Raw genomic sequence first — 9,164 nt, 5'->3', positions numbered from 1 at the left:
GCTCATTCCTCTGTTACCTCTTTTACCATCCTATCTAACCGGAATCTGCCCGCTTCAGTCTGTTGGTTCTGGTCTTGGATCTCTGAAGAGCGCGCTCGTAACTCTCCCCGGCCTTCTGTGCCGCACGCTAAATATACCCTTCATCCAGTCTTTGCCAGGTTTGGTTTCCAGAGCCTTCACCGCATTGGTAGCTGTCCTCCGAGCGCACTGCAGTTTGTCAACCTCCTGCTTGGGTGGTGGTGCCAGAACTGGACACAGAATTACAGCCGGGGTGGGGGGGGTTGAGTATGTCAGAGGGGAGGGAGACAGTTGCTTCCCATGCCCTGCACTCTGTGCACTGGTGAACAGTCTTCCTTCCTTCCCTTGTTTTAAAAGTAAGCGTAGGTCTTACCTTAAGAACTCTACAATTCAAATCCAAACAATCAACAAAAGTTGTTTAATCTTTATGTTGTTATAAATTGTTTTAATGCGATAGCTGTAAGCTATTGGATGAAGAGGTCATCTTCAACCGTGCAGGTAGCTTTTATTACTTCATGTGCTGTCCCGCTTACTCACACACACATATAATGGTGGTTTACTGGGTTTATTGCACAGCTAGGGAATGAATACATTGTTCCCAGCATCGGCTCCATCTGTCTGCTGGGCTAAATAGCCAGCTTCTGGTTCAGCCCATCAAGAAGGGCAAGGCTTTCTTCCCATGAGTAATCTGACTGACCTTCTCTGCGCCTGCCTTTTCTCTGCCCTACGTTCTTGGATCAGGTGCAGAAGCCAATTCTTCCTCCTCCTCTTCATCCCTGACCAGCTGCAGCTGCATGCTTTCCCCACCTGAAGCCTCAGGGCTGCCCTGCTGCAGCTGTGCTTCAGCCAAATCCCTCTCAGACAGTTGCTCAGAGCCATTGACCCTCCTGATGTGCCAAGAACTGGTTCATCCTCCCCCAACTTTACATCTGAAGAGGTATCTGGGGAAGCGTCCAGGGAGAGTCGTCACACTTCATAATGATTTACATCAGCTTCCTCCTCCATTAGATTTCATCCCTGCTTGGATGTCTTTCTGCATTGTGGGTGGAGATGTAGGCATTCAGAATCACAGATGAGAGGGTTCCCTGCTTTCAGATATTTCCAGAGCCATTTATTTGCAAGAGTTTCTAGGCAGATTTTTCTGAGTCTTGGCAAGCGCGCTGAGAATCTGAAATTCCCTCTCATGGCAAAAGCCAGGCAGACATAGGACCCTCAGGATCACAGGAGGATCCCAGGGCTGAATCTGCCAAATGAGTAGAATAACCCTTTCTCTTAACTGGGGACTTTATGCTTGCAGTACACTTTGTTTTAATCTGTAGCATGCTGCAGTAGCGAGAATTTTTGGCTCCAGGAAGGTCCAGGCAAGCTTAACTCCTACTAATTATCTATTCTTCAGATCCAGTTTTGCAACTTCTTGAATAGAGAGTGTTGCGTGCTCTACGGTGGGCGAGAGAACCTTCGGTGATGAGTTGCTAAAGCTGTTGATCTCCCAATAATTGATGCTTAAATATAAATATAAACCAGCTATTGCTTTTGGCTGACGGGCCTCCGTGTCTTATAAAAGCTGCATTGTCTTTGAAGAGACGTTCTCGTATACGTGTGTGTGAGAGGGAAGAGTGGCTTTGTAGATCAAAACAGAGATCTGCTTCACGGTTAATTGGAAATGCTCTTGTTATCAACTGATATTGTAATGAGATGAAAGTCCTGTAGCCGTGCTTAAAACAAAGATGCTCATCAGCCATTTTTCACTTCCATTGCAGCCTGGGATTGTGTTGCTCGTGTTTGGTAGATGAAGCTAGGAGCAGGCCGGGAGTGCACTGACTTCAGTGCTGAATAACTTCTTTTATTGGTTCCTGGGAGTGAAGTTTTCTTTCCTTGAATCTGAATGACTTTGCCCTGAATAAGGATATTTACAGCTAAATTGAAGCAGGTGCCTGTCAGACCTGCCCTGACTTGGCCCTTTAGCTAAGAAACTCCCATTTGTAGTGAGAGGTATACTTTTACTAAAAGCCAACTGGATTACGGTATAGCAGTGGTGGCGAACCTATGGCACGCGTGCCAGAGGCGGCACTCGGAGCCCTCTCTGTGGGCACGCGTGCCATGCCCCGGAGATGGCAACCATCCCTCTTCAACCAGCCGCCCGCTAACTTGCTGAGGTCCCACGTGGCTGGATGCATCCCAGCACCCATGCGCTCGCTGGCCTTTGTGTGCGGGGGCCGATGGTGTCAGGCAGCAACCGCCCCGGTCCGTCTCGCCTTGCCCTGCGACAATGGCACCCCCGCCCTGCCTCGCCTCACCTGCCTGCCCACCACCCCACCTGCCAGAGACCCCTGGATCTCCCCCAACCCTGCCCGGCCCCCATAGGCGTCCCTCCCCAGGAACAACATTGAGCTGACCATGCCCACCCTGGCCACACCCACCCGTCTGCCATGACCACTGTAGCCATGCCCACCTGGTAGCCACGCCCACCCGGCACCCGGCAATACATAAGTGGGTTTTGGGTTGAAGTTTGGGCACTCGATCTCTAAAAGGTTCACCATCACTGCGGTATAGCAAAGCCAGAACTGAAGTTCATGGGCTAAAATTTCCCGGTTAACTTTCCCTGTCCAGCTCTTTCCCTCCCCTGGTCCCGATTATCCAATTATATTTGAAATCCTTGTCTCTTCAATGGCGGGCTGGTTGGTGAACTGCTGTATCCCATGCCCAGGCTCAGACCTTAGACCAGGGGTCTGCAACCTTGACAACTTTAAGACTTGTGGACTTCAGCTCCCAGAATTCCTCAGCCAGCTGTGCTGGCTGAGGAATTCTGGGAACTGAAGTCCACAAGTCTTAAAGTTGTCAAGGTTGCAGACCCCTGCCTTAGACCTTTGTCTCTGGAAGGTATGATGAGTCAGTAACCCCCCCTCCCATCCGGCTGCCTCCCTCCCCTGGTTCATGGCTGGCTAACAGCAGATGCCAAGTTCAAGCCTGGGGTGGCAGCTCTGACAGGGCCTCTCCAAAAGACACCCCCACGATCTAGCCCTACGGCTGGTCCTCAGCTTAACGGCCACAAAAGGGGGACCAGTATTTCCACGGCTAAGCAGGAAGGTGGTTAAGTGAACCAGGCCTGATTTTTTTCAGCCTTTCTGTTTTGCCCAGGTTATGCAAATCGCTGGACTTGTTGAGTGAACCACGCGGGTTGTTAAGCAAAACTGTCTTCCCTCTTTGCTAGCTGGAAAAGTCACAGGTGTCGTTCATGGGGCCCTGGGACGCGGCAGTCAGCCTAAATACAGGCCAGTTGCCTGAATTTTGCGACCACAGGGATGCTGCAACGGTTGTAAGTGCGAGGACCAAGTTGTAAGTCACTTTTCTCAGTGCCGTTGTAACTTCCAGTGATCGCGCGTCAAAGACTACATGATATAGCTTCAGACATCTGCGCAGTCAAATACAACACAACACAACTCTAGCTCCCTTGTGACCACCACAATATTTTGAGAGGAGTATAAACACAATCAACATGTAGCCCAATGATGAAACGGCTATTTTAGCAGTTTTTTTTTTCTTTCCCAATTGAATCTAATCCTTTATTTGCCTATGCCTCGTAAACAGAATCTTGCCCAGTTAAAGTTATAACCTTCTAAGTTGCTAGATGGGTTATAGGGTGTGGCTACTCTTTTTTTATATAATATTTTATTAGCTTTCTACATTTACAATTCATAAATGCTTGGTAAACAACGCGTTGTCTGGGTCCATTTGTTTTACTTGACAATGCACATTAAACTCCTACCCCGTTTTTGATCAAATACACCCCATATTTGAAAATATCCTGTGTCTCCTTTTTCTTTAATCTTCAGTGTGTGTTTTAGTGGAGTTCTTTTTCGCTTGTGGTCTTCAAGTTAGTCCACATTTGCTCCTAAAAGAAGGAGAATAAAGTTTTGTGCCTCCTCTGAGCGCCGATTCTTTCACCCCTTGATTTGCTGTCTGTAAGAGCAGGAGGGGGTGCTGGGGTACAGGGAGATTGGCTTTCCCTGCATGCCTTCTCTTTCACTGCTTTGAGGAAGTATTTAGCTTCAGGGCTTCTGGCTGGTTTGTGGCTTGTGATTGTCCAGTGGTTCTCTTTTCAGCTGGTTCTTACTGGGAAAAAAAACCTCTTTGCTGTGTTTCTAAACTTTGAATGGCTAAATTGTAGATTTTTTTAAAAAGTTAGAGAATGGAAGGAAACTCCCCCACATTTACATGGAAAAAGCCCTGTGTCTGGACTTTACACAGAGAAACTCAACTTTTGCTTGGCACCTTCTTGGATTTTGCCGTGACTTTATTATTCTGGGCTCTTTCAGGGAGCAGGGCCAAGCATCCCCAAATGGGGGCCTACATGGAATGATTTGCCTCTAGCAGGAGTCCATGGAAAGGAGACACAACTTCTGTCATTGAGTCACCGAATGTACTTATCATTTCTCACAGGAGTTGCCACGGTTTTTATGCCAAAAATAGCTAATGGAAGGCTTCTGCTTGGCTGTAATAAGGCTGAGGTTAGACATTTTGTCATAAAGTCATAACCCTTTACACAGTCTTAATATTATTTCTTCAAGCATTGTCTTCTGGGCTATGGGTGGCTGAAGTTCCTTTTGTTTTGTTTTTTTGTGGCTCCTTTCTCCTCCCTCCCACATGCGGAACAAAAGAGGGAGGAGAGCTACCCCAAGGTCACAGCAGAAATCAGCTGTGTAAAATGGCACTTAGGCTTCCTTGCAGATCTGTTCTGCCCATCTGTCAAAAGAACTCTTGAGAAGTTCTCATCTTAGAATTTAAACCATGGAATGCATAAACCAGTGGTGGCGAACCTATGGCATGGGTGCCAGAGGCGGCACTCAGAGCCCTCTCTGTGGGCACATGTGCCATCGCCCCAGTCCTAGGCCTTCAGCTGGGTTTTATAAAACCTTTTCACTTTAGGCCTCCGCCGCCGTGTACAAAAAAAAAAAAAAGTTCAATCAACCAATTTCAACTTCTCGCGGGAAAAAAAAGATCTCGCAAAGTTGGGGATTGATTGAAGTTTTTAGTCCCACCCAGTCTGCCGTTACCACCGCAGCCACGCCCACCCAATGGGCCACACCCACCCGGCACCCGACGATGCATAAGTGGGTTTTGGGTTGCAGTTTGGGCACTCGGTCTCTAAAAGGTTCCCATCACTGGCATAAACCTTAAGAAAACAACATAAACACTTACAGTGAAAATAACCTAATGAAGGGAATTACAGTATCAAAGTGGTTTGAGAATATATAGCAGTGGTGGCGAACCTATGGCACGTGTGCCAGAGGCGGCACTCAGAGCCTTCTCTGTTGGCACACGCGCCACCCTCAGCAGCAGCAGGTGCATCAGGCCACCACTGCTGCCCGGAGCAGGAGCCCCGCCCAGCACAAAGGCGGCAAAGCGGCCGACTAGCAAGCTCGAGTAGAGGTGGTAGAGCAGAGGTCACCAACCATTGTCGATTGGTGGACTGGAAGAAAAGGGAGGGGGAAGCATTTTACATGCATGCATGCGTGCATGGGGCCGCGAGCACGCACGTGCTGCAAATGGGGCGGGGCTAGTTCCTGCGTGATACTCACTAGCCCTGCCCCGTTCTTGCATGGTGCAGTGCCTTGTATCTGCACCCCACGGCACGGCCGCTTTTGCGCCTTGCAGCACGGTGGCCCATTTTTGCGTCCCCAGTTTTTGTGTGCCAGAGGCGGCGCTCAGAGGCACCTCCCTGCCCCCCCCCATGAGGGAACCACAATGCTGATGTGGCCCTGGCACTTTGCAATAAATAAGTGGGTTTTGGGTTGCAGTTTGGGCACTCAGTCTCTAAAAGGTTCGCCATCACTGATATATAGTCTGCTACTAATGTACAGATAGTACTTGACTTAATGACCATATGAATGACAGTCATAAATCTTGCCAATCATTAGTGGTTCACTATGTGACTGCCTGATTTTACAATCTTTTTTGCGGCAGTCATTAAGAGAATCATTGCACTCATTAAGCCGACCTATGGCCATTAAGCGAATCCATTGTCTGCCACGGACTTTGTTTGCCGGAAGCCAGAAATAATGCTGGGTATCAGCATAAAACCTAAATCGCAGTGAGGTGACCACGGGAGGGCTGTGAATGCGGGGGATGGGGGTGGCTGAGCACCCAGAATAGCGTTATGCAACTGCAGGTGTCGGAACTTCAAATCTGGCTTGTAAGTAACTCTAGGGATGCCCGTCATAACTTTGAACAGTGACTGGTTGTAACTCAAGGACTGCCTGTATTACTAATTCAGGATCTTAGTTTTGTAAGCAGAAAGACGTAACGCCTTGCATCGTAGAGAGAAGCGTGGCTGCCTCTTATCCAGAGATGACATCCCAATATGGAGCAGACCCGAAAGCTTCTTATTTCTTGGTTACCATTCCAGGATCCACCAGCTGGATTCTGGGGGAAAGTGGCAGCTCACAAACGTGGACATAGCGTCCCCCGAGAGAGATGCAGCTAAAAATGTACTCAGCAGGGGATTGTGTTTTCAGTACCGTACCAGTGTTTGAAGCTCCCTCCCCGCCAATCACTTCCTGGCCTTGTCAAAGAGTTCTTGATTTAGCAGCTTAATTTAGGAGGGAAGAAAACGGCTCCTCTGTTTTTGTTAAGCTACCAAAAGTCCTTGTTGATCTGCCACATAGCACTGGGAAATCGGCCAGTAGATTCTGAGCCAACGTAAACCAAATGTCGCTGGCAGAGCTCTCGGGATACCTTGTGGCCCGCTTGGTTTGAGCCTGCAGAGGCCTTTCACGTTCGCTCTGTGTATTCGTAGCCTCTGTGCGTGTATCGTTTCCTTAAGCTTTGCAGAGGAGTCCAGCCTACAGGTCGCATGAAGCCCTGAACAGCTAGTAATCCGGCTCCGTGAGATTGTATAAAAAAACTAAAAAGGAAATTTGTTATTTATATACATTAACTGTACTGTATAGTTTACACTGTATGCAGCCTAAGGGGCTTAATGCGGCCCAGGCAAGCCAAAAGGTTCAACACTCATGCCTTGAGGTCTAGGACAGGGGTAGGCAAGCTTGGCTCTTTTATGACTCGTGGACTTCAACTCCCAGAATTCCTGAGCCAGCCATGCTGAGGGGAAAGGGAGAGGTTTCCAAGCTGAGCCATAGTGGCTCAGGAATTCTGGGAATTGAAGCCCACGAGTCATAAAAGAGCCAAGGTTGCCTACCCCTGGTCTAGGAGAAGAAGAAGTGGAGGGAAAGGGAAGATAAACCCTTAAATGTGGGCGCCGCATTCACAGGGGCAAAGGTAAACTACATTATGCTTAGAAAAAAATATTTATTTCTTGCAATACAGCTTCCGACTATGGCATGAAATTGCCAATCTTGCGATCCAACCCCGAGGATCAGATTCTCTACCAAACGGAACGCTACAATGAGGAAACCTTTGGCTACGAGGTCCCGATCAAGGAAGAGGGCGACTACGTCCTTGTGCTGAAGTTCGCCGAAGTCTATTTTGCACAATCGCAGCAGAAGGTAAAAAAAACCCAAAAAGTGCTCCTGGGAGGGGTTCCTAGCAGCAGTTGGGCCTTTTTGTGAATGAACAAAAGCGCCACTTGAAAGGCATCAGCTAAAGCAGGGGTGTCAAACTTGCAACGTCACGTGACGTGTTGCGACGTATGGTGACTTTTCCCCCGTTGACGGAGCTGGGGTGGGCGCGGTTTCGGCAAGACGCATCCGGCCCGCTGGCCAGCAGTTTGACATCCCTGAGCTAAAGGTTGGTGGAGCTGGAGGGTGCATCCCAAGGGGTGTGAATTGGGCTACCATCCTTGACGTTTTCCCCAGGACCGTGGAGGGGGAACAACCTTAAACATTAGTTTTGACCGTATATCTAAAGGTAACTTGCCTGCTTTATTTTACCAGTGATTTGGCTATACCGTTTTGTCCAATAAGCCGCTCCAGATGTTGGCATCATCTCAAGATGAGGCACAGCATTAATACAACAATATTTCTATTGGTGCAACATTTATTGAAAACAACTGAGTTACGCAGGATTCCTCCTCAAGGAGTGTAGACGGGTGGCTGTTCCATTCTTCACAAGGAGAATTTTGAATAGCTTGAAAACTTGCCAGGGCTGGGCTGGGCCTGTTTTCCTACGTGCTGACAGCAATTCTGTCTTCTTTTCAACTCGCAGGTATTTGATGTGCGTTTGAACGGCCACATGGTGGTGAAGGACTTGGACATCTTTGACAGAGTGGGACACAGCACGGCCCACGATGAGATTGTCCCCATCAGCATCAAGAAGGGGAAGCTGAGTGTGCAAGGAGAGGTTTCTACCTTCACAGGAAAGCTGAACATTGAGTTTGTCAAGGTAAAAAAAACAAAAAACAGCTGCCATGAAGCAAATTTGCTAAGCGCTTTTCCCCCTTCGGGAGATGGGCCGTGCCACTTTCCTGGGCAGGCAGAGGAGCCTAAGGAACTGCGTGTCTGTTTCATTCAGGGGCCAGCCTTGCCTCAAGAGGGAGGGGCGCTTAGAGCAGGAAAGCGGGGCAGGGAGTCCTCCACTTACAATTCGCTTAGTGACTGTTTGAAATTAAAAAAGCACCGAAAAAAGTAACTTGGGACCATTTTTCGTACGGTCACATGATGTACATTCGGATGCCTCACAATTGACTCCTATCTATGATGGTTGCAGTGTCCTGGGGTCACGTGATCACCTTTTGCGGCCTGACAAGCAAAGGCAGGTTCACTTAACCACCATGGTGCTGACGTAACAACTGCAACGATTCATTTAACACAGGCATGTCCAAAGTCCGGCCCGCGGGCCATTTGCGGCCCGCGGCCCGGTTTAATCCGGCCCTCGAACAGCCCTCCCTGCTCTATGTAAATGCGGCCCTCCCATGGCCCTCTGGCAAGTCCCATGAGAGAGAGAGACACACACAGAGACAGAGGCACTTGCACTTGCACTTCTGTCTCTCTCTCTCTCTCTCTCTCTCTCTCTCATGGGACTTGCCCCCTTGCAGGGCTCCTCATTGGCCCTGCACCCGGGTGCCCCGCCCCCTGGGAGAAGGGCGGACAGGAAGTCCCTTTCCCGAGCTGGCCCCGTCCCAGGCGCACGTGGCTGGGGAGCCATGCGGGGAAGCCCCAAGATCCCCGCCCGGCTCGTTCCCGCCGCCG

The 9,164-nt window shown here is 49.3% G+C and overlaps 1 protein-coding gene across 1 annotated transcript in view; it reads left to right on the top strand.

Annotated features, from left to right (window-relative positions):
• The window catches only part of MLEC (malectin), a 21,707-nt gene that overhangs the window by 4,701 nt on the left and 7,842 nt on the right, over positions 1-9,164 (top strand). Inside the window, exons 2-3 of the mRNA XM_015823036.2 lie at positions 7,345-7,523; positions 8,182-8,358. Coding sequence (XP_015678522.2) covers positions 7,345-7,523; positions 8,182-8,358 — 356 coding nt within the window. The remainder of the gene's footprint in view (positions 1-7,344; positions 7,524-8,181; positions 8,359-9,164) is intronic.

Source organism: Protobothrops mucrosquamatus, unplaced genomic scaffold (genome assembly GCF_001527695.2).
Source record: "Protobothrops mucrosquamatus isolate PMUCROS unplaced genomic scaffold, P.Mucros_1.0 scaffold1749, whole genome shotgun sequence".
Lineage (NCBI taxonomy): Eukaryota > Metazoa > Chordata > Lepidosauria > Squamata > Viperidae > Protobothrops > Protobothrops mucrosquamatus.
Note: the sequence above shows the minus strand (reverse complement) of the source record. Positions and strands in the feature narration are given on the sequence as shown.